This window comes from Anolis carolinensis, chromosome 2, assembly GCF_035594765.1.
Source record: "Anolis carolinensis isolate JA03-04 chromosome 2, rAnoCar3.1.pri, whole genome shotgun sequence".
Classification (NCBI taxonomy): Eukaryota; Metazoa; Chordata; class Lepidosauria; order Squamata; family Dactyloidae; genus Anolis; species Anolis carolinensis.
Genome location: NC_085842.1, coordinates 46,571,051 through 46,596,907, shown reverse-complemented (window position 1 = coordinate 46,596,907; position 25,857 = coordinate 46,571,051). Strand labels below are relative to the sequence as shown.

The 25,857-nt window shown below is 36.5% G+C and overlaps 1 protein-coding gene across 19 annotated transcripts in view; it reads left to right on the top strand.

Moving 5' to 3' along the window:
* Positions 1-24,703, top strand: part of foxp1 (forkhead box P1) — a 702,210-nt gene extending 677,507 nt beyond the window's left edge. For all 19 annotated transcript variants that reach the window (XM_008105380.3, XM_062973812.1, XM_016991766.2 and 16 more), the window contains 3 exons: positions 1,844-1,913; positions 7,379-7,545; positions 19,651-24,703. In XM_008105380.3, coding sequence (XP_008103587.1) covers positions 1,844-1,913; positions 7,379-7,545; positions 19,651-19,795 — 382 coding nt within the window. In that variant the 3' untranslated portion in view covers positions 19,796-24,703. The remainder of the gene's footprint in view (positions 1-1,843; positions 1,914-7,378; positions 7,546-19,650) is intronic.
* The last annotated feature ends 1,154 nt before the right edge of the window (positions 24,704-25,857 follow it).

The following is a 25,857-nucleotide window of genomic DNA, read 5'->3' as shown; positions in this document are numbered from 1 at the left end:
TAGGAAGAATTACAGCTCAATTTATTGGTTGTTACCTCTTGTAATGTTTCATAATGTTTACTGAAAAGTATAGGAGATTTGTCATTAGTAGTACCTTTATAGTCTTATGACAGAGCTTACCACATTTGGTTAAACCCAGACTAGGCTTGCAGTTCCTATTAGGACTGCATGTTTTAGGTCAAACCTCATTAGACACAGTAGAATTAACTTCTAAATAGGCACACATAGGCTTGCACTGTACTTTAGATACACTTAAGATCCATTAAAATAATTGTGACCTCTTAGTCATACCTTAAGCTACTTCTTATTTATCAAAGGGTGGATCAACACTGTCTTATATCCCAGGTTCTGATTCCATATTATCTGCTTTGAACTGGATTATATGAGTCAACACTGCAAGATAATCTGAAATAACAAGATAATCTGGGACCAGATCCTGGGATCTAGGGAAGTGTAGATCCAGCCTGAGATTCTACCCATTGAAACACCTGGGGATTTCTCAGATTCCCTCAAAAAGATGAACCAAAATGGCTTTGGAAACTAGCCTTCTCAACATGCCTGATAAAGGGCATGGAGCACCACAAAAGAAACACAGTAGAGTGTCGCTTATCCAACCTTCGCTTATCCAATGTTCTGTTTTATCCAATGCAGTCTGTCTTTTAGTTGTCAATATTTTTATAGTCAATATTTAGACTACATTCCGATGTCTTGGAGCTAAATTCGTACATACAGTAATTGCTATATAACGTTACCGTATTGAACTGTTTTTTTCTGTCAATTCATTGTAAAACAATGTTTTGGTGCTTAATTTGTAAAATCATAACGTAATTTGAAGTTCAATGGGGTTTTCCTTAATCCCTCCTTCTTATCCAACATTTTTGCTTATCCAACGTTCTGACAGCCCATTTATGTTGGATAAACGAGACTCTACTGTAAATCTATTCATTTGATTAAGTTTCCTGTGTGTCCAGAATACACAGTTGCCTACTGGTCCATTGGACTCACTTGTTATATTGAGTCTCATTTCTTTCCAGTCGTCTTCTACTGAGGATAAGCAGCCTTCATACTCTTCCTGCATTTGAGAGACTGTTCAAATCGCTCTTACCAGTGAAACCATACAAAAAGGAAGGGAAGGGAAGAAAATTACCTGTCCTTAGAGGAGATTATGTTTTGAGCAGAAGTCACTCCTCTTGGAGAATTCATGTCTAAAAGGACTGTGTCTTATGCAGAAAAAGAGGATGTAGGATGTTTTTGAAGATGAACAATTCTTACATTTACACATTTTAAATATTTTGATATTGTGCTTTTGAATTTTAAAAATTCAGAAAATACTGAACTTATAGTAGCTGAGAAACAAATCCAAAGAAACAAAATTGAGTGGAGATGTTTAGACATTCTTCTAGCCTTCCAGCTGAGAGTCACAGGGGATAGGGTAACATTAAATTACCCAATGGCATTGGTTAGGACTGCTGGTTTCCTTTCCATGGCATGACAAAAGCAATGCTAGTTTGTAGAGAATATCCAAGTGATCACTCCCTGCTCACATAATTAGCTTTTTCAGATATACTCCCAAATATGTACAAGCTCAGAGAACATTTCAAAGCTAACAAAGACTTTTGAGAACAAGAGATCCTGTTAGTTGTAAAAGCTGAAATACACAGTGGAAGAATCTTACATAATCAGTAAGATGAGGGCAGTTAAAACAGCTGTGAATTTGATTTAAAGGTCAAGGATGTGAGGTTGGTTAAAATGTTTACTGTGTTTTTGTGAAGTGCCTTCTCAAAGTGCAAGATTTGTCTGCCTTTAACCTTTTTTTTCTTCTAAATATGTCTTCTTTGCACAGAAACCCTACACTTATTAAAAACATGCAGACCAGCCACACCTACTGCTCACCTCTCAGTGCTGCTTTACAGGTAAGATTAATGAGTGTGGCAAATATGCAACATAGGCGTGTGTGCCTTCTCTACTCGTTTCAAAATATATTAGCCTTGCTCTAATTAGATATTAAATTTTAATTCCGTTAAACTTTTTTCTTAAGTGCATAAAGCATCATGGTCCCTGGAGGCAAACACATATCAGGCTGCTTCAGCATTAGCTAGATGCTTAGCATTTTGAATATTGTGGTAAAAAAATTAAAAGTTCACTTATTAATATTTATCAGCAGTATCATAATTTCCATCCTCTTATTTCAGAATTTCACTTGAGGCAAAAATACCACAAGTGTAATTACTCTAGCACAGCTATTAATGTGCCGAATGATAGGATACCATGTCACATGACCTTCTATTGTTCATTGCTTTAAAGGAAAAGCACATCTCCCCTATACACACACATACACATAAGTGCACAGACATACACACAAATATTTCTTTCAAGAGGCTTTCACATACATGTTTCCTATTGTTGCAGAGCTACATCAGATGGGAAGAGAAGAATTAAATGTTAGGTTTGAGCTGCAGATATAAAGAATTTCAAGGGAAATATTTAGATAGTCTGTACCATGGTTTAGTGTGTGTATATAAAATAAACTTTGAAACATTTTATAAACATGTAAAATAGTAAAATAAAATGGTTCTATGTTCAACTTTTCTATAAAACATTTTAAATAAGTAATCTCTTTCATATGTTTGGTATAAAATTTGACATAACTAATAAACCTTTCTACGGTTGGCACTGTCAAGAGAGATGTGTTCAGACTTCCTCTAGACTGTTTTTCAGCCACTCTATATTAGCTTTAATTTTGACACACGCAGAAGAGACTGACAGACTGCAATCTACAGTTTACTGAAAAATAGATATTTAAAATAATTTATTTCGTCAGTATGCAGGATTGTAGCCAAACTGATTTGTTTATATCACAGCATTTCAGAAAGGTTTACTGGACTTTAAATTTTACTTTTAAATCAAGGGGCAGATTGATTAAAAAGGAAGTAACAGCCTACATTACCCCTAATTACTTCAGTTTATGTAGTAACTTCTGAAAAGCAAATGAAAGCATGTGTAAATGAAGCAACTGTAAATATCATTCATTAGGATCCTATTTTCCCTTGAGTCTTGTGAAGTTTTTAAAACCATGCTTCCATCTGTGGAATAATATTAAAATTACAAGCACATTTTGCATTCATGAAGCTGAAAGGCAAAAATGAAGTGATCCGACATTCCTTCAGCTTCTGTTAGCTATGTGACTAATTTCAATTAATATGCTTATCATACGGAACAGTTCGTGTTTCAGTTCTAAAACATGTGTTGTTGTCATCATTTCTACCCACCCCCACCCCGAATTATGTGATAACGTAACAATAATTTATATTCTGTTGCATTTCCTTCACCAAAAAAATACCTACACAGAAGACATCCGGTATATTAAAAGGAGCAAGAAAAAAATATCTAGACTAGTTATAAAGTCAGTTCAACACTTGTGATAATTAAAAGCATAGTTTTGACCAGTTATCAGTCGGTTTTTGATTTTAAAAAAGCAATAGCGCTAAGCCACATATATAAACTGCTCTTTATTTGAAACAGGGACCAGTCTTATATTCCACGAAGCATTATTAATTTTACATGCTAATGACCATATTCAAATTCCTTTTTCATTATTAACCTCAGCTACCTGTCCCACAGATCTGGAAAAACAATTCTGATTTTAAAAAATTGGCTTTGATTTAATCTTCAGTGTTGTTCGACAATTCAAACTTTATAAAACACTTTCTCTCTATTGGGCAAAAATCAAGAAACCTTCAATGATTTGAAACTGCATATAACAATAGAAACTGATCAATAGAAGGAAATCACCACTTAACCAACATCGAGCCCACTTTTTGCTCTTTCCACTCTCGGTTACAGTCACCTCCCACATTTGCATTACTGTTTGGATTGCTACTAGAAATACAACTAATTAGGTCTACAATTTTGTGCATTTAGTTAGTCAATTTTACAGTATGTAACAACTACATCTTGTGGGTGTTGTCAACCATTCTCATTGCTCTCTTGACATTCAAAAGCAAAGATCCCTCTGCTCAATGGGATATCTCCACTTATATTACTTTCTGGCCAATAAGTGAGATGGCTATTTTCCAAACTAGTTTCCCAGAGGTATACCATCTCTGTTTATAGTCATCCTACTGTCAGCTTGTCACCAGCTCTTTTAACAAACAGGAGTTCTACACGTGATTACTACTCTGATTTCATACAAGAGTGAAACAACTGTCAGATCTGGTGACATGCTTCGCCTGATGGAACATAAAGTGAAGCAGTGGGGATGAATTAAGATCTCCCATAGTATCCTTTGATAGACTCTGTGTTATCAATATTGTGTTTAGACCATTCAGTTGCCGACAACAGTTTACTTCACAAAGTCACAATGCTGAAATGTTTGTACTCGTATGATTCTCTCATAGCGCCAAAGTCGTATTGCAGATAGTTCTCTTCCAGCTCTCAGAAACACTATTGTTCATTTTTACCCAAAGCTAGTTCTGTCTACATGTCTCAATCCAGTGACTTAGATGCATGCTAAGGAGAAATGTAGGAAGCAGTAGTAGTTTGGACATGCAAGTTCTTTTTCAGTAGCTCTTTTATCAAATTTCTGAATTGCATCCCGAGCTTGATTTGTTTAACAATACTTCGGGAAAGTTATCTGAAAGAAAACTTCTGGTTTGTTGTGTGTGTCTTAGGATCGCAGCCCTAAATGATTTTAAATTATTTTTAAGCATTAGAATTTCTAGATTAACATTACTGATCAACATCTCAGAATGGTGCCATGGGATGCTTCCCTGTTGCTATCTATCTAACTTCTTCTGTATAGAATTTGTCCATTTGCCCACCTGTGGTTTTAGAGAAGGAAAAATAGCAGGTGCTTTTCCTGTTCTGTCTCTTCCTAAATAAATTACTTTACTGCAATTACAAGTTATCTCTGTGGTGGGAAGTGCGTGACTCATTATTTCAGAAACGGCAGGAAGCACGAGTCTTATGTTCCCCACTTCATCAAAATTATTTTTCTGCATCTTGAATAAAAAAAGATTAATATAATCCTCTAGAATGGTGTTTTGATTGCCCTGGATAGAAATAGGGACAGTGCTTCAGGGAGGGCAGCTAGATAGAGTAAAAAGGCAAAATATGCTTCTTCAACTATCCAGCAATGGCTGAATAAAATCTGTAGCCACTTTTGCTAAGCAAAATGTCAAAAATCAAAACATCGCTATGTTCAGCAAAGTGACAACAACCAGGATAGGAAAGTAACTTATATAAAAAAATTAATCTCCCAGAGTTTTGCAGCAAATATACACTCCATTGGATATGTGCTATATTGCTGCTATATTGGCCTCATTTTGAGAAGGAACTTGATTTAAATTTTTGTGCCCTTTTGTGATTTTATCCTCTCACTCCGATAGGTTTGTTCTTAAGATACAGAGTAGAGGCTGCCAAGAGGCAAAGTTTGGACCTTTCCAGAAGACACCATTTTTGTAATGGTGATGTACTGTGGATATCAAATTGCTGAGTTTCTATTGTGGGACGTTTGCCCACGCCTGGCCTATAATATTGTAAAGTCATGTGCTGCTTCATCTCAAACTTGGCCTTGTTTCATATCCTTTTTTAAGATGTGCTTTTATTGTTGCCGCATCTGCTACACTCACTCAACTAGTGTTTATGCATCACAAAAGGTGAATAAAAAGAAAGTCAGCCTACTCTTCATCTCATTTCTTGCATTTCATGTGTGTGCTTATGCCACATTTAACACTGCAGCACACATTTCTGTACTCTCCGTTTTTCTCAACACACATCACTGAGACTGATGGATAGAAAAGTTTAAGAATGTATGTTTATTGATGATAAGATGCTTAGATATTGTTGCAGGTACATAGTATTCTTCAGTTATATCTGGGGAGTCTGCTTTTATGGATAAGGCTTCTTAGGAAGTCAGATGCCAGGCACCTAGTTTCAGTTTTAGTTCTTCAAGGTTGTTAAATAACAATATATAGACTGGCATACAAATGAAGGAAACACTAATTTTAAATACCCTGTTCCTATATTTGCATTGTATAAGAAAAAATACAAGAATCTAATTACCAATTATTTCCTTTTCAGTAAGGAACATCCTTTTAAGTCTTGTTTGGGTAACATTTTCAATGTGAAAAGTACACATCTTATTTTTAACATGTATTTCTCATTTTAATATGGACACCTTTACAACTCAAGATCAACCTTCTAAATTAGAGAGTTTGAGTTTACATTTGATGAGCAGTGTAGTAGCCTATAATGGAACTGAGCTGCTATTTGTGCATTGTTTACATAGAAGTGTAAGAGAACCCTAGTGCAAACTGCATCAAGCTGAAAAAAGATTTTGTCAAAGCAGATGTCACAATAGACAATGAATATGGAAAACAATGTTACCATAATGTTAGCTAAAATATTTTGTTCTCACCATGTAATCCAGTTTTCATGAATTACACACAACAGAAGAGATCAGAGCATCTTCCAGAATAGCTCCTTTTCTTATAATTCAATATCCTTTTCATATCATTTCACATATTGATCATTTCAAACCTTTAACCCCTAAACTTTCATGCATTATTCCCAGTGTTCAGTCATGTGCAGATATGTTCATACATGTGAAGATATCAGTATTATGATTATTATCTTGTTTTTATTCCCAAGATTGGGACCCAAACCATCTCACAACTTTAAAAAGTGATACAATTTAAAACATTCAACAAGTAAATATTAAAATAGAATTAAACTAGATACAATTGTAAAACAATTCAGTTAAAATACAGTTGAAATTAAAATATGTTTAAAACTGTTTAGGTAAAAGAATGCATCAGCATAGTATGCCATAAATGGAGAACAAGAATTTATTTCAATGCTAGCTGTACCTGAATAATGGATGGAACCGTTGGCTAACGCTCCCCCTCCCCCCCCCCCCCCCAAAATTGACTCAAGCTTTAGCACAATAGACAGTACTTCATTGTTGAAAAGTTCAAAGTCTGAGCCTTAAAAAATGTTAAATCAACCTCCTGTGCTAGCACAGAAACAGAGCACAAGCTTTTCCTTCTGCCATGGTTCAGGGCAAAGGGTGTGATCAACATCACCTTATGCTGCCGTTTAAAGAAATGAGATAATTATGCAAAACCGATTAACCATTTAGTATAACATTTACCTAAGTTATCATATGGATAGTTTTTTGTGTAGATGACATTTAGTTGTAAAGGTGAAATTATTTTAGATAGAAAATTTAGCTATGTGAGACCTTAATACACAATTTGAAAAAACTGATGGTGTTGTTATGTAAATGAAGCATGGTGTGTTTCTTGGAGTTGGTCAATAGTGCATGCATGAACATGTGTTGCTGTGGATCCTCATGTCTTGTTCCGTAACTTGACAGGCTTCAATGGCTGAGAATAGTATACCTCTGTACACTACTGCTTCCATGGGAAACCCTACTCTGGGCAGTTTAGCCAATGCTATGCGGGAAGATCTTAATGGTGCAATGGAGCATGCGAACAGTAATGGGAGTGACAGCAGTCCAGGACGGTCCCCTATGCAAGTAATGTAAGTAATGGTGAATGTTTCTGTTTACATTTTGCTTTTGCCTCTCTTCTCAAACCCAGTAGCTATGTTAAAATAATACTATAATATTAATATTTTTTTATTTCTTACCCACCCCTCTCATAGCTCTTAAGACCTCAAAAAAGCACATGTGCTAATTTGAAGGAAAGGAGTTATCTCTGGTTTACATGATAAAGCAACAGTGATCAGCTCAATTCAGTCTAAAAACCCTGTCTATCTATGAACTTATTTGCTTATTTATCATTCTCTTGTTTAACTCTAAGACAAAACTACTATTCCTCAATAGTATTATTATTTTCAATTCAATTCCCCTCATTTAAAACATCTGGAAAGATGAACCAATAGCTATTAGCAACAAAAATATTAAATCTTCTTGTTCTGGGAGTTGTTAATTATGGGTAAAAATATGGTGGAGTCAAACCATCAAAGAGGTCATAGTGTCACTATTTCATTTTTTTTTCTACTTGTGTGGAATACCTTTAGGCTTCTGATCATGTTCCAATGAAATATCAATCATGTACCAAATCAAAAATAGCATGTCTTTTTGTGCAGAAAGCAACTTTTCTTCCCTATGAAACAGCACTTACTGTCCATAAAACTGTGCTGATTTCTGCTTGAAAAAATTAGTGGAATTGTGCATAGAATGAGTTCCAAACACCAGCATGTACTACATATCACATATTTCCATGCAGAAATTGTGTTTCCTGCACAAAAATGCTCCATACAAAATACTATTTTCTGCATGAAACCATGTATTTATTTTGTACAGAATAAGTCTGAAGCTATTAATAGTCTTAAAAAACTTCACACTTTTCAAAAACCTTGTAGTATGAAGAAAATTACTTGTTTATTTCGATAACAAATTTTAGGAGAAAGTTACACTCCTATTGAGTCTGTAATTTTCTTCAGATTCATGGTGGGAGGGCGAAATGGAGGGTCTTCTCACATATATGATTTTGTTTAGAAGGCAATGAAACAAAACCCAATTTGTTCACTTTTGAGATGGACAGTGAGTGTTGATAGCAACCTGTCCCTTAAAATGTGACAGCAAAAATATTAGTCCTCTTGCCAAGAGATCACATAGCCAATTAATAAAATAGTTAAAGGAATTACTTTGTAGCCCTTGTACTTCACAGAAATATGAATAAGGCTTTGACAAAAGTAGGTCTAAATCAAAAGGCAGGAAAACATTAACCTAATGCCACCCTAATAATTAGTTGTGAAGGTAATTAGCATTTAATGGTTTTTAAAAAGTTTCCCACCTGCATAATATGTTGGGCAGGGGGTAAAGGAGAAAGGAAATCTAAGGCTCTTATTACTTTGATATTTCAGCATTTTAAATCAGTGCACATTATGCTTTGAAAAAAATCTTTAAAGATGGCAACATTCATTTTTAATTAATAATTAATTTGAACATTGTCTTTTACCATTTACTTCAAAACATTTGAATGTGTTTAGCTTTCAGAAGGATTGTTTGTGCAGTATTAATTAGCATTCCCAAAGCAGAATGACATGACATTCTTCTAGAACTATTTGAATGAATTCCTCTTCAGGCAATTTGGGGCACAAATACTTTTGCTTTCTTTCTGACAGCATGAAGGCCTCACTAGTTTCTTACACTAGGAAAGTTGCTAGGATTTGATTTTTTTCAAGAGTAAGGCATCTAATTTTTGCCAAGCACAAGTTATTCAATTAAACTCCTTAAAACTCATTTGGTTAAAAAAAAGTTTGTTTTTTAACATTTAAAATTAGAACAGTGGAAAAGAGTTAGGGGAGCAAAATGTAGCAGCCAATGAATAACTTGCAAGAGAGTTGACAGATTTTGATATCTGTAGCCAACAACATGTTTCCATTACTAAATTGCATCAGAATAAGAGATACTGTAGGACAGTACTCTACCGCTTATTTGGTGTTGGAAAACTGATTTAAATATTCTTGCAAGCACGAATTCAAGTTCCTGTTTTCTACAATAAGAACTAGAAAGTTTCCTTTTTATTAAACAGAAGTTTTAAAAAGCTGTTGTTAAGCACTTAAAAATACCTAACATTTTGTAAGTGCCTTCGTGACTTTGAAAAAGAAATACAATCCCTGCGTTCAGACTTGCAGTCAAATAAACACAATGCAAAAAGAAAATACTGGGGGAGAAAGGAAAACAAGTGTCAAAGCAGCAGCTCATTCTCCAGCCCATGGATGAGATTAGTCTTATTCTAATACAGGATGAGCATCTCTTATTTGGAATTCCACAATCCAAAATACTCCAAAATCCAAATTTATCCACAAGAGTGACTACAATACTTGTTTTCTGAGGGTTCAGTTTACACAAGCATTGTTTCATGCACAATTTTAAAAAACCCATTATGTACAAAATTACTTTCAGGCTATGTGTATAAGGTATATATGAAATAGAAATGAATTTTATGTTTATACTTGAGAGTAAATCTCCAAAAAAACTCGTTGTGTACATATTTATAAGTATAGATATTACAGAATCACAAATCTAAAACACTTCTGGTCCCAAGAATTTTGGATGAAGAATGCTCAACCAGTACATGTTTCATTGGGATTCTGCAGTAAAAGGACATGGTACACTTTGTATACTGACAGTGTGTTTCAGTCCAAAATACCTGCATGCATGGTCACTTAGAATAACAAAAGGGCCACATTTCCATGCACTAAAGGGTTTGGTATGTTTACCCAATCAAAAAATGAACCGGCAAGTTACATGTGAATAGAAATGTAAAGAATACCCTTAAACTTTTTCATTCTTTGTCAAAAGGACATTTATGTAACGAAAATGGGGAACAACTGCCAAATTCCTTACAGTTTACATTTAGGAAGAAAATTACTTGAATTAAAATATATTTTGTGTGCAGAAAACAAATTACAGATATAGATATTTTTCATAGAACCTCTGGTAAATAACAGTTCATATGGTGAAAACAGTCAAGGAGATGGCACATAACTTTATGCTGACAGAATTTCACAGCAATCGTACAGTGTTGTCTTTTTAGTGAATGGCACCAAGGTTTAGCAGAAGCACCTACATGTGGCCCACCCCAGTCTGATCTAGTCTTACTCCTCTACACTGCAATCATGTGTGCTTTAGGGTTGTTGTTTTTTTAAAAAAAAAACTCACAAGAAAATTCCATATCCTTGATTATTTTGATGTACAAACCACATGCAATCTGGTGCTGATGGTGATGCTGAAGTAAGCAATGAGTGATCCTGCAAAAACAGACTTCAGAGAATGTATTTGATATTACAACATGGCCTATCTATTCCTTATGTAGTAAAAGGTAAAGGTTTCCTCTGACGTTAAGTCCAGTCATGTCTGACTCTGGGGTGTGGTGCTCATCTCCATTTCTAAGCCAAAGAGCCGGCGTTGTCCGTAGACATCTCCAAGGTCATGTGGCCGGCATGACTGCATGGAGTGCCATTACCTTCCCGCCGGAGCAGTACCTATTGATCTACTCACATTGGCATGTTTTCGAACTGCTAGGTTGGCAGGAGCTGGAGCTAACAGCGGCCGCTCCCGCCGCTCCCTGGGTTTGAACCTGGGACATTTCGGTCTGCAAGTTCAGCAGCTCGGCGCTTTAATGCACTTTGCCACCGGGGCTCCATTTCTCATGTACAGTAGTCATTTTTGTGGGGATAAAGGGCACATGACCCCCACAAAAGTAGGGAAAATATATATTTCTTAACCTGAGAAAGGAACCTCTGTAGGGTAACTCTATTCCCAGGAAAAACCTATGAATAAAATCAGCAAATAATCAAATCTACAAAACCTAAAACTGGAACATGTGGAGCTGTACCTCACTTTGGTGCAGAAATTAGTATGCACAGCACTGTATAGAATCTACAGTGATATAATAATCAACCTTTGGTGTGAGCTTCCTTATTCTAATCTTGTTTTTTAGAAGGGTCTGATTGTTAGAATTATGTATAATGGCCTAAACATGGAGCAACTGAGTTACTTTATACATTAAACTCATAATGAGGGGATGATATGCCCAATGATTTATGGCAGAAGTGTTGTAAAAATCTAAAAATGCCTTAGGATTTTTTGCCTGTCTTAAAAAATAACATGTGCAGAGATGCTACTGATTTATCATACAGTCATCACAACTCTAAAAAATATCCTTGATTGCCCCAATTGTGTAGATATTTGTGAATCATTTTGTATTTTGTTTAAAAATTCAGTAAGCCACCAATGGAAATGCCTGAGCATTTACATTGAACCTGTATTCCCAAGCTGCATTGGAAACATTGCAAGGTCCTGTTTGTATGTGATAAAAGAGCTGGCTAGTATAATGAAATTCCAGCATTCATTGAAGGCTGTTACATAATAGGCAGTTCTCTAAGCTTTTAGATTGCAGTTGAGTGCCTCCTACAATTTTTTTTTTTTTGCTTAACAAACTATACTTCTCTTCCATAAAGAGATTGCTCTTAACAGTCATGATAGACTGAAATAGATCATGCCTTTAAATTTTATCATGAACTTTAGGGAGTCTTGTTAACATAACAACTGAGGAAGTATAACACTCCTGCTGAAATCTTACTGCTGTTTCTTCCTTGCGTTTTGTGACACCCTGAAATGCTTGCTGTCACCCTCTTCCTGCTTCCCCCCCCCCACTCTTTTGAAACATTAGAAAGTAGTCACATAATTACAGCTTGGGGACATAACACTTTCATCCTGACATGCTCCAAAGGTAGTCACAAAGCAAATGCTTCCATGCTGTGTACACCACTAAAACACGGTGGCATTAAACAACAGTCAGCTTTATTAAAAACTCTTTCCTTTACAGAGTGGACAAACAAAAGAATTACTCAGATGTGAAAAGAAGGGAAGTTTCACTCATGGAAGTTATTTATAGTTAACCCCTTCAGAAGAAAGAGGCATGTAATCTAAAAGGAATGGAAGGACAGTCTGGGAGTAAGGGAGAAAAAAACAGATTTCTTTTGAGTTCTAGTGTTCACCTTCTGCAACTGCTTCAGTTTTGGCTTTTTCTTTATACCCTGTTGTAAGAGGATTTGAAAAGTCTTTTTATAGAGAAGTTACAATCAGTGTGAAAAACTAAGAGTCACTTTAAATACAAGCAGCACTTCATATAAACTGGTTCTGAATCTTCGAAGGATGTGGGTAATCACTGAAACAATGTGCTTATTAGAATGATCTAAAAACAGAACTCAATAAATTAGCAAAATCTTTTGGCTTCTGCTCTCTTCAATGGATAAAACAAAAATATGAAGTTTATATTTGTTTTGCGTACTGTTTAGTTTTCCTTGTAGCAACTGGATTAACTTCTATTTGCTACTCACCAATGTAGATATGTGATTGTATGTATATATTTTACAGAAAGAAAGAGAGAAAGAAATATATACATTACATTCCTCCTGCAAAAAAAAAAATCAATTGCTCAAAGCAACTGATTTTATTTAATTATATGCTGCTTTTTGCAAAAAAGGGAATTGAAATATGAAATTATACATAAAATGATAATATAAAAGCATAAAACATGTTATAAAAACATGCATTTAAATCTACAGTCACTAAGAACATGTTTATAAAAGCTAAGAGGGGCAGCAAAGATAAAAACTCAAGAGAACCAAACTAGCAGTGACTTGATAAAATTAAACAACACAGGCAGATTATTAAGAGGAAAAGGTCTTTACATGCCAGCAGAATGCAGATAAAATGGAAATCATAAAAGAAGCTTCCTTCAGTTTTGAGCAGCTCTGGACCGTCAGAGAGGCATGAATAATTCTGTCCCTGTTTATTTTTACATGCCTAAATAGGGTCTTAGTAAAAATTACCCAGAGAATGATCATATTTTCAATGTTGTCTTATTAAGCAAGCAATGATTTCCCACTGACAGAGTTTACTCAAAGTAATGCGTAACCCTATTTTCCCTCTCTGCCGTCTGTTGTAATGGAAAGAACTGTTAGATCTGTCAGTGAAGAATAATGCCAGGGACCTCAACAAAACAGTGGGCAGTGCCTGCAGCCCTCTATGTTAATTTTCTTCAAAGGGGAGAACAAGAAAAAAATGAATCACATTCAGATGTAAATATCAAGAACTAACTTCTTGGGAGTGGAAGAGGAAGAACACTAAGCATTAAGAGCACTTATAAGCAAATCCCTACACCACAAAATAGGGGGAAACGGAAGCAATTTGTTTAAATATTCATTTAAAAATAATTTCTTCGACAAAGATGGCCCTCAGATTTTTGCTCACAGACTATGTAGCAGATGTTACATGAATGTTGTGGGAGGTACCAGGATCTTGTGCTTTGAGCCAAGAAGGTCCCAACCTCCATTTGTGAGCTGCCCTCCAACAACTCAAGACCACAGACTGACCAGCAGTAACAGAAGTCAGTGATGGGCTGTTCTTTTTCTGCTCCATCAAAGCAGGTATAGCTTTTATGTTTACTGTGTAAATGTGTGTAAAATTCACTCTTTTTGAGATTTTACATGGATGTGCCTGATTTCATACCATGACTGAAAACAAATGAACATTGGTGTTGGAAATTTGCCAGTTTCAAGAACTTTCACTGCTTCTTCTTCTTCTTTATTCAGTCAGTTGTTTCTGACTCTTCGTGACCTCATGGACCAGTCTGTGCCAGAGCTCCCTGTCATCCGTCGCTGCCCCCAGTTCCTTCAAGTTCATGCCAGTCACTTCAAGGATACCGTCCATCCATCTTGCCCTTGGTCGGCCTCTCTTCCTTTTTCCTTCCATTTTCCCCAGCATCATGGTCTTTTCCAAACTTTCCTGTCTTCTCATGATGTGGCCAAAATACTTCAACTTTGCCTCCAATATCCTTCCCTCCAGCCTCCCTTCCAAAAAGTAGATGTCTTCTGATTTCCTGGCTGCAGTCTGCATCTGCAGTGATCTTCGTGCCTAGAAATATAAAGTCTGTCACTGCCTCCACATTTTCTCCTTCTATTTGCCAGTTGTCAATAGGTGTGATTGCCATAATCTTGGTTTTCTTGACATTTAACTGCAACCCAGCTTTTGCACTTTCTTCTTTCACCTTGGTGATAAGGCTCCTCAGCTCTTTGTCACTTTCGGCCATCAGAGTGGTATCATCTGCATACCTAAGGTTGTTAATGTTTCTTCCAGCAATTTTAACTCCGGCCTTGGAATCGTCAAGCCCCGCATGTCACATGATGTGTTCTGCGTACAAGTTGAATAGCTAGGGTGAAAGTATGCAGCCCTGCCATACTCCTTTCCCAATCTTGAACCAGTCTGTTGTTCTGTGGTCTGTTCTTACTGGGGCTACTTGGTCTTTATACAGATTTCTCAGGAGACAAACAAGGTGACTTGGTATCCCCATACCACCAAGAACATGCCACAGTTTATTATGATCCACGCAGTCAAAAACTTTGGAATAGTCAATAAAGCAGAAGTAGATGTTTTTCTGGAACTCCCTGGCTTCCTCCATTATCCAGCGGATATTGGCAATTTGGTCTCTCGTTCCTTTGCCTTTTCTGAATCCAGCTTGGACATCTGGCAACTCTCGCTCCATGTATTGCTAGAGTCTGCCTTGCAGGATCTTGAGCATTACCTTACTGGCATGGGAAATAAGTGCCACTGTATGGAAGTTTGAGCATTCTTTAGCATTTCCTTTTTTGGGTATGGGGATATAAATTGATTTTTTCCAATCTGATGGCTCTTCTTGTGTTTTCCATATTTGCTGGCATATGGCCTACATCACCTTGACAGCATCATCTTCCAAGATTTTAAGCAACTCAGCTGGGATCCCGTCGTCTCCTGCTGCCTTGTTATTAGCAATGCTTCTTAAGGCCCATTCAACCTCACTCCTCAGGATGTCTGGTTCTAATTTGCTCACCACACTGTCAAAGCTATCCTCTATATTATTATCCTTCCTATACAGATCTTCTGTATATTCTCGCCACCTTTTCTTGATCTCTTCAGCTTCTGTTAGGTCCTTGCCGTCTTTGTTTTTGATCCCATTTTTGCCTGAAATTTGCCTCGGATGTTTCTGATTTTCTGGAAAAGGTCTCTTGTCCTTCCTATTCTGTTGTCTTCTTCCACTTCCATGCATTGCTGGTTTAAAAATAGTTCTTTGTCTCTTCTGGCTAACCTCTGGAATTGTGCATTTAATTGGGCATATCTCCCCCCTCGCTGTTTCCTTTCGCCTTCCTTCTTTCTTGGGCTACTTCCAGTGTCTCAGCAGACAGCCATCTTGCCTTCTTGGTTTTCTTTTTCTTTGGGATGTACAGTAGAGTCTCACTTATCCAACATAAACGGGCCGGCAGAATGTTGGATAAGCGAATATGTTGGATAATAAGGAGGGATTAAGGAAAAGCCTATTAAACATCAAATTAGGTTATGATTTTACAAATTAAGCACCAAAACATCATGTTGTACAACCAATTTGACAGAAAAAGTAGTTCAATATGTAGTAATGCTACGTAATAGTTACTGTATTTACGAATTTAGCACCAAAATATCATGATGTATTGAAAACATTGACCTCAAAAATGCGTTGGATAATCCAGAACGTTGGATAAACGAGTGTTGGATAAGTGAGACTCTACTGTACGTTGTTGCCGCCTCCTGAACAATGTTGTGAACTTCTGTCCATAGTTCTTCTGGGACTCTATTTATTAAATCTAGTCCCTGAAATCTATTCTTCACTGCATTCCATGGAATTGTTTGCTAACATGGGCACATTTGAAAAGTGTTTTTTTCCCCCCTAATGCATGAACAGAAATATTCTTTTGTTAGTGGGGTCATGCCTCCCTTATTATGTCCAGTAACACACCACTTTTGAACATTTAGAGAAGAAATATGTTGGGGGGGGGGGGTCTTCTTTAAAATATATATTATTCAAACAATTGGCATAGAAAACCTGGAAGGCAAGAAAGGGAGGAAGTCTGTAAAATGTGACCTGACAGACCTATTGCTGGTAGATGTAATGGCAGTGGGGCTGTGGATCCTCTCCAGGTTCTATTCTAAACTTCTAAAGAGCTATCTGCTCCTTTTAAAGTTTGAAATGTCAGTCTAGAGCAGCTTCACTGTTCCACAAACATCAGAACCACCAGTGAAAGTAGTGAACGTTTTAAAAGCATATTCCTACTCGTTATGAACTAGAACCAACTCAGAGCATACCCACAGAAATTAGTATAATTCCTTGGCTTTACTTAGTGAAAGAGTTGCATGGGATTTAACCCTACAGACCTGTCATTTCCTTTCTGTCTCTTGTGTCTAAGAGATTCATCTCTCACTGAATCTCTTGTAGCAAATATATCAAAATGTCTTGTCCTTCATGTGGTTCTTTCTCATTTTAGTAATGGCATAGTATTTATTTAATGACAAATGTTTTACCCCTCTTTTCCCATTCTTACTTAGTTATGCAGAGTGGGTAGCAGAAACCAGTTAGAATTAAAAGAACAATAATTTGCACCATAAACTGAAATATGTAACCTAATAATGACATTTTATTTTTAAGTAAAAAAAACCAAACAGCTAAAGAGATTAAAAAGCTTGCTGCAAAAGCTTTGCCTGCACCAAGCTTCTAAGCAGCTTTCAAAACACAATCACCGTAGCTCCTTATTGGTGGAGAAGCTGGGTATTATCTTTGCAACAGAAATAGCTTGCTCTAGCTACTCATATAAATAGTCTCAGATGTTGTATTTCATGCAAAATTATTTCACCCACCTCAGTAAGTGACTTCGTTTAAATTCAAGAGAATCAAATCAAGTATATGAAACCATGAGACAAGTTGAAAAGTCTTCCTGGATCAATGCAAGTTCTATACAAATTAGTAATGAAACTTTGTCCCCATATTGAGAGAAAGTAGGATATAAATCAAATGTTTTAACACTTATATTCATGATCAGTCTCGATAGACAAGAAACTTAGTAAAGTGATCAAGTCTATTTTCAAGGATGTATAAGAACCACACATTTTCACAGACTACATGTAATACCTGTTATTGGTGTTTTGCCATAATTTTTTACAGCACAAAATTATTCCAACTTGTTTATAAATATAAAAATATTCAATAGGAAACATTGATGTATGCGAGTAAAAATTCTTGAGAAAAGATATAGCTCAGATCTTCCTCATAAAAACAAACAATTTAAAAAACTTAGTTGTTTAAATCACTGTAAAACACACATCAGGTGTCTTACTTTGTCTGGCATGTTTACTGTGTATTTTATTGCAACATGCTAGAAACAATTTATTATGATGTAGTTCATGCTTCTGAGATGGTTTTGCATAAGGACAATTTTCCCGTGATGATCACATGCAAGATAAGCTGTAGGTTCAGGCAGGTACCTTCTGTAATGCACAATTCAAAGAGGTGGGAATATAAAATATCTTCTCAACTATTGTTGGAAGACTTCCTGCATCTGGAGACTTTCAGGCCATCATCAGTATTAACAAACACGAGGTTGGAAGTCTGAAATGCACACCTTGAGCCAACTTTATCATGTGGCTTGCTTCTCTTTGGCACACATACTGACCCAGTTCCTACTCACAATGTAAGTGTTGATACCTGTCAGGCAGCTGGAGTTCATTAATATGATAGCAAGCAGAAGTTTATTTTTCACTTCCATATGTAGCTTTCTCTTGATCCACGAGAGAGCTCAGGTGAAGATAGTAGCATTCCCATCCAGTCAGAAAGCGTATCTGCTTTAACTGAGTTGAAAGTGAAAATTTATACACTTGATACTTGTCCTTATGACTGCTGATTTTTAGATTTTGCTGACTACAATGTTCGATGTTGTGAGCTTAAATTCTGGTTTGAAAACTGTCTTGAACTCGTTATTACTTTGTTTCAAGGGATTGCCTTAAACATCAATTATTTACAAAGAATTTCCTTGGTGTGTTAATGTTTACAAGATATTGCCAATAAAATCAGACTTCCCTTCTTAAAGTCTCTTAACAAAATACTACTTTCATGCAGGGGTATTTTACATATCAAAAGCTACCCAAGAACAAGAAAGGGGAAGGTAATTTGTATTTGTAAATGGGTTTGTTGTGAATATGATTTACGGACAACATTTTCAATTGTTATCATGCCCGTTTTGTATAATCAACCCTTGTTCCCTCGTGGGTTATTCACATGCTATTCTGTAATGAGAAATTTGGCAGATCTCATCTCTTTAGTGCTTCCTTAGTGCCCACCACGAGCTGAGGATCATGTTCTGCCTTGTTTACAGCTGACAGTGTTATTATTCTCATTAGGACTCTGCTTTCTTATCATATTGTTGTGTTGAGCAAGCCTTTTCCTCTCCGTTTGTATTTCCTGGCAGGGCTTTTCTTCCCTTATTGACAGTTTGTAAAAATATGCATTAATTTGGAGTTTAAAGCATGTATCATGGTGTCTCTTTGCTGTGTTTGCTTGAAGTTGATTAATGATAGAACCTCACTTGGGGTCGTCCTCTGGAGACTTGCCTCACAGGTTCTGCATGTTAACTAGAAAAGCAGAACACACAGTAACCGATGATTAGCCCAGCCTCCAGAAGCTCAGTGGGCTGATAAACCACTGTTTTGCTTTACTGATGCTTATTTCATTTATTTATCTGAAGATTGTATTAATCAAGCTAATGTGTCACTTGAGAGCATTTTCTCTAAATCCCATGAAGAAACCATAAGCCAAACCTTTTCTTCCCCACTGAAACACAGTGTTCTCAAGCACGTTGGTGGGTTTTCCCCCATTCTCTTTTTGCAGCCAAGTTAATAACTGCCGTGTGACTTACATTTGTGACAAAATAGAGGGGTGGGTGCCTGTACTGTATTGTACTCCACAATAATAAGGGAAAGGGAATTTCCAAACATCTTGGAATCTCTTATCCCTTTTTATAATTGCATTTCTTCCAGCCATCATTACCATTTGGTAGAAAAAATGTATTTAGGTTTTTAAATATCTTACAAATGAAAACATAGTTTTTTTCTGATAGATTATCTATTTTTGATAGGTGTTTTTAATTCTATAATATGTATTTTTATTTTTTTAATGAGAAAATACTTTAATTGTTTGCAAACCTTTCTTACTCAAGCAGCTAAGTTAATCACTCGCCAAAACATCCTCTTCTTTTGTATCTTTATAGGCACCCTGTGCATGTCAAAGAAGAACCGCTAGATCCAGATGAAAATGAAGGGCCACTATCATTAGTGACAACAGCCAATCACAGTCCAGAGTTTGATCACGACAGAGATTATGAAGATGAAAATGTAAATGAGGACATTGAATGAATATGTCTGTAGTTGTGTTTCTGCAAATGAAGCTCACGGGGATGGAATTTTAAAAACGTACTTCAAAATTAGCTGTGAAATCTCTCCCCGTTATTGTACAGTCTGGAGGATACACTTGGTCCATGTTGACAGCTATGAAATATGTTAACTCTTAGTGCCATCACAAGTATCCCATTTGGGAGTATTTTTGATTTTTCTACTTTTTGTTGAAAAAAAAAACAAGGAATTTGTACTCTGTGCATTGGATGGACTTGTTTGGTACTTGGGATTCCCTCTCACAGTCAACATCAGTGTTGTAAATTCGTTCAACTGATTCATTTATACACACTTTGGCAGCAGACTTTGGACTGCAGTTCTTCCAAGTTTTGGACACCGAAGACATCAAGCTGAGCATGTACACATAAGTTGCATATCAAGTCTTTCCCCAGATTTTAAGAATTCCAATGGACAACATATTTGCACAGTATCGCATGTTGGTTATCACTGCCTTTACTTTTTCCTTTGATTCCTATTGGGATGGGGAAGTCCTGATGTGTATGTGTGTATGCGTGCATGCGTGGGAGTAGGGTGCGTGTGTGCATACGGAAGAGGGATCAAAAGAACATTCTCCCAATTTTTGTAGTGTAGAGCTTTGATTCCCCCCACCCGCCCCCTTCTCCTATGCCATTTTAAGTTCTGACCTCAGGCCTCAACTGGCCAAGGCCTCTTGAGGCTTAATGTTTTCTGTACTTTTGTGATGAATGTTAATAGGTGTGTTTATTATACAAAGATGAATGTCCTTCAAATTGTTTGTAGTTCTTTTTCTGCCATTCATTCCAGTTTCCTTTAGATGCCATCATATTCCATTTTGGGCTATTATGTCCCCTTCCCCCCTCTCCACAAGAAAAAGTTCTCAAATGCTGCTTTCACCTGTGCAAAGTTATCTTCTAACAGAAAAGAAAAAGAAAGACAGTACTGCAAGAGTGAGAATGAAAAGCAAACCAGCATAGAATGAGTACAGACTATTGTTCATAAGTCATTCCACAGAGCAGTATATATTGTCATCATGGTTCAAATGTTTGTTTCTCCGGGGTCTTGCTTGGTTGTTTTTTGTTTGTTTGTTTTTGTAGCAAATGTGCATATTTAGAAACACAGAATTTAACAACAGCACACACACATGAACATACATGGTCCAACAGAGTTTGTTTTTCTTTGCTTCTTAGCAAACACTTTTGGGTCTTGGAATAGTTCTGAAATATTTACCCATCTGTGTATTTTGTTCAAATTTTGCAAACAGGCACTATGTTTGGTGATTCAAAATGTCTGAGGATTGATTGGTGGCATCTATCAGTTTGGATAGATTATAGGATCAGGATCCCACCCATTGGGCAATCAATAAGGCTCATGTTAATATTTTTAACTGGGCAAACTCTCTTACTGCTGTTAAGGTCATTACGTTGTATCACATTGACCCGTATCAAAAATTAATAACCTAAGATCTGTGGGTGAATTAGCACTGTTGCAAATTGCCGTGTTCTTCACAGCAAATGTGGGCAGATAGCTGTTGTTAAAATATCGGTACCCCTTTATCACTGGACATCTATACACTGTCATTCTCCAACCACTTCTCTGTAACCCACTTATTTATGTCAAACTATAGCTTTTTGATTTCAAAAGCTTTTCTGATCTTAATTTATATTCTGCTTTGTACCCTCTCCCCCTAAAATTACCAAAGATATTACACAAAGGTAAATTATGTTCTCTGTTATATGCTTTATCTTATGAAGCCAAATATCCTCTTATTGTTGATCAAAGGAGGTGTAAGAATTTAGAAGCAAATGTCAAGATATGGGCTACGGCTAACCTGAGAAGTAAAACTGCTCCTTTATTAGAGTATAATTTAGAAGACCAAGTAGATGGCTGAACCAAAGTTGTTGTTTTAATTTTGTGTTCCTTTACAGTGACCAAATGTATTTCTGTAAAGAGAGAGCTTTTTAAAAAAGGCTAAAGCTAGGGAACAGTACTAAGTGAAGGGAGCAAATAAGGGCAGCATTTCATCTTGAAAAAGTATGAAGATGGTCTGTTTTACAGAAAGCCTGGAGTATCCTGCAAAGAGGCAATGACATAATATATAGAAGAGCTCTCACAACTTAAAACTGAACCATATTATAGTATCACAAATAAGGGTTTATATGCTTTTGTTTGGCCTTACAAAACTATTCACTTTTGTTAAAAGCTAATAATGGCAATTTTTCTTTTTTTTAAAAAAATGAGTTTATCTGTGCACATGTTCTTAGAATGATTGTGACTGTTGTTCTGTTGGGATTGTCCCCTCTATGTATTTTGGTCAGCATCTTTCAAATAGAAGAACATTCCTATCCCCTTAAAATTTTTGATACCATCCAAATCAGTGGGAGATTTGCCATTTACTACACTGGATTGAAATTGTTTTTGCTTTTTTGGGCTGGCAGATATATTGAGATATATCAACTTCTTTTAATTCCCTGAATTCATTTCTTACATTATTTTTTAGGAGGGCAGTCTGTGGACACCAGAAACATTTTAAAACAAATTGTATTGAGGCAGCTCCATGATGCACAACAGTTAGCTTGAAATGATCCCATCTAGCTATCTGTCTTTTGTGCTCCAAAACTGAGTGGCTTTGCTGGTTAGCGTGGTATTCAGAAAGGGGATAAAAACCTGGTAGATTAGTTCATTCTCAGCATGTGTAGCTAGACATGAGTAAAGATAACAGCATGAGAAACTGTTAGTACGCATACCTCAGTTCAAACTGTTAGGGAATGAGTAAATAAAAAATTAAAACTACATTTCACTCAGTTGCACTTAGTTGTATGTCTTGCATGCATAGTCTAAAGACTGTAGCAAAATAATTTAAAAAAGAAAATAAAAAATTAGACTTTCCATACTTTGCAGGTATCGCTGCCCTGCAGAAGAACCAAGAGAAAAATCTCAGGCTTTACAGCAAGCAAACTTCGCTATTTTTTACAAATTTCTGATTCTGTGTCCCTTTGGATAATAACAATTGTTCCTATAGGGTGGGGTTTATTATGTTGTACATATATAGCCCAATGTGTCTCTGTGAACCTTTTTGTCTTTCAGCGGGTGGGGGAGGGCAGGGTGGCGGGTAAGGAAAGGGGTGGGAGGGAGAAGGTCCTTTTTTAAAAAAAAAAGAAAAGAAAATCGTTCCTTAAAAGGAATAAATGCATACCTGTTTGTCAAAACACCTTTTGCTTTTTGTGCAACTGCTTTATATTACCTATACTTTTAAAATGCTTTGAGAAAAATCCTACTGTATGTAATGGAATTGCAGAATATGCTGCACATGTATTTTGTTTAGTTATCCTTGCTTTAAGACTATTGGATGACATTTGCTGACCTGTGGGAGAAAATCCCAAACTCTTTGGTTTTGGCAGATTTTTGCCCCCTTTCAGTTTCTAAAATGTAACATAGTTGACAGATCTTTTTTTAAAAAAAAATTCTGTTATGGATCAAATCATTTTTGTACAGTTTTTTGTGTTGCTGTTTTCTTTTTCAAAGTTTGTTTGGTTCCTTTTGTTTTTGAAATACTTTCCCCAGCCCTTCTGTTACCCTCTACCACTGCCTGCTTCTGGCTGTCTTACGGGGAAAAAAGAAAAAGAAAAAAAGTTTTAAAGATGTTTTCTCCCGATGCAGTAAATACTTTGCATGATGAATTCCAAGGTCACACTTGCTCAAAGTTTATCAGTGAAGTAGTGATTAATAATTGAGAGTGTCGAAATTATTGAATTTTTGTATAAAAGAATACTTTACAAGGTGCCAAGATGTAAAGACAATTTGTTACATGTTTTTTTTTTAAAGAAAAGCGTACATTATGAACGTAGTACCATGTATCAGGTGAACTTCCATCAGGAATGAGTCAAAAAGCCTACTTTATCTACCCACAGATCATTCTTTGCAACTCATCAGGCCCTCTTTGCTTGGCTTTCTGTGAGCTCTGGTCACCTCTTGCTTTGAAGGAGGGAGGGACGAGTCTTCCTTAACAAGTGGACTCTAAAGAGCCACTTCTTCTGTTTTGCAGATGCCAGATGGTGCTGGCCGTCCACGCAGTTCATCCACAGCCTTAGCGACCCCTTTTTATCTAAATTAAGATCAAACCACAGACAGAAAGCTAGAAGAGAATCCATTCTATTGATTCAAGCAAACTCAATTCAAATACTTTAAAAACCTACTGGATTTCTACATTGGAGTTGAAGCAGAAGAAAAGGGGTGGGAAAGAAGTAAGGCTTACGTTTAAAAAGAAAGCCCTTTCAGAGAATCCAACCATAATAGCCGTGTTTGGATAGTTAGGGTGGAAAAGTAACAAGGCAAGACGCTATTCTACGAATAACAGAAATCATTACATATTTTATATATCAAAGTTTTAAAAGAACTGAACTGTTGTAGCATTCAGAATGCTGATGAGTTACAATCCTTATAGCATGGAGAATATGTTTTCAACTTTTGGAAAGCTTTTGGTACCTTTTGATTAACATAATTCAGATGGAATTTTTAGATGCCACAGATGATATCTCTCAGATCCTAAGTCTTGAGAGTCCTATTTACAGACGATTCTACATTTTTAAATAAGCAAGCCCAGGGTAGGGAACAGAAGGAGAACTATCTCCTTCCCATAAGCCTTTATGGAAATGGTACAGTCCAGACTATTAGCATGGTGCTTCATGTGTATGTGCTGCCAGCAAATGAGATTCTCCATTTGACTTTATTTTATTTTTTTAGGCATACAAAAAACTCATTCCTTACATCCACTGTAATTCCATCATTCCATGTCTGTTGATGCAGACAATAAAATGTTGTGTAGTCAGTACTTATTACTGACATTATAGCATTCTCTAATGCAATAAAAGTGCTGGTTGTTCACACTGGTGATAACATGTTGCCATGGGCTAAATGTTTTTGCTTTCCCTGTGTGCTGGTACTACACTCAAAACACTATCCATCCACCTAATTGTACGCATAGAAGTTCAGCAGTTGCCATAAAGCCATCCATACCCTCACTGGAGGTTTTGTAGGAACTGTTGCCCTTCATCACAAGGTGTATAGTTTTGAAGGAAAGGAAGGGAGCAAGTAAAAGGTGCCAGGCTTTATCATGGCATAGTATCATAACTTAAATAGCAGATCTCCATATGTTCAGAACATACAGACCAAAACTTTGTTTAGGCAGCATCTATATACACATTGATATTGCAACAATCCCATTGAACAGAATTATGTAAAATCTATGAATGGTGTCTTGGAATTTTTACCTAAAGCCTGAAAACATTCATAACTTCAAGGACCAGTTATGAATTTTTTAAAAATCCTCCAAAGCTTAACATCACAATTGTGCTTGGAATTGATATTAGCAAATTCCCCCTGGGCTGCTTCTAGAGTTAGAGCTAAAACATGGCTTCCTCACATGATATTTCACCTGAAGTTCTGTGGGGGAAAAAGCTTCCAAACTGATCCTGGTAATGTGTTGTCAAAGGCTTTCATGGCTGGAATCACTGGGTTGCTGTGGGTTTTTTGGGCTATATGGCCATGTTCCAGTAGCATTTTCTCTTGATGTTTCACCTTCACCTGTGACCAGCATCTTCAGAGGTCTGAGGATGCTGGCTACAGGTATAGGAGAAACATCAGGAGAAAATGCTACTGGAACATGGCCATACAGCCTGAAAAACTCATAGCAACTCACAGATCTAGGTAACATTGGCAGATGGGCTAGCAGACTCCAACATGGCTGCACTGAAACATTTGAATCTTTGGTGGCCCCATCCACAGGTGATTGCTCACTTTAGTGTTCAGAGAATTGCAGCAGACATTGATTGTGTCGAAGAAATATTAACCAAAAATAGTGTAATTCCTGTTGAGCACTGTCACACTAACAGTAAATGTCACACAATGGATTCATATCCTCTATCAGTAGGCAAAAGCAATTCACAACCTGAGTTGTAATATATGAATTAAACATACTGTGTTGGGAGACATTGAGACTGCCTACGCTTTTTTCAAAACATCTCTGTTACAAAGTGAATCCTGGTGGTTGA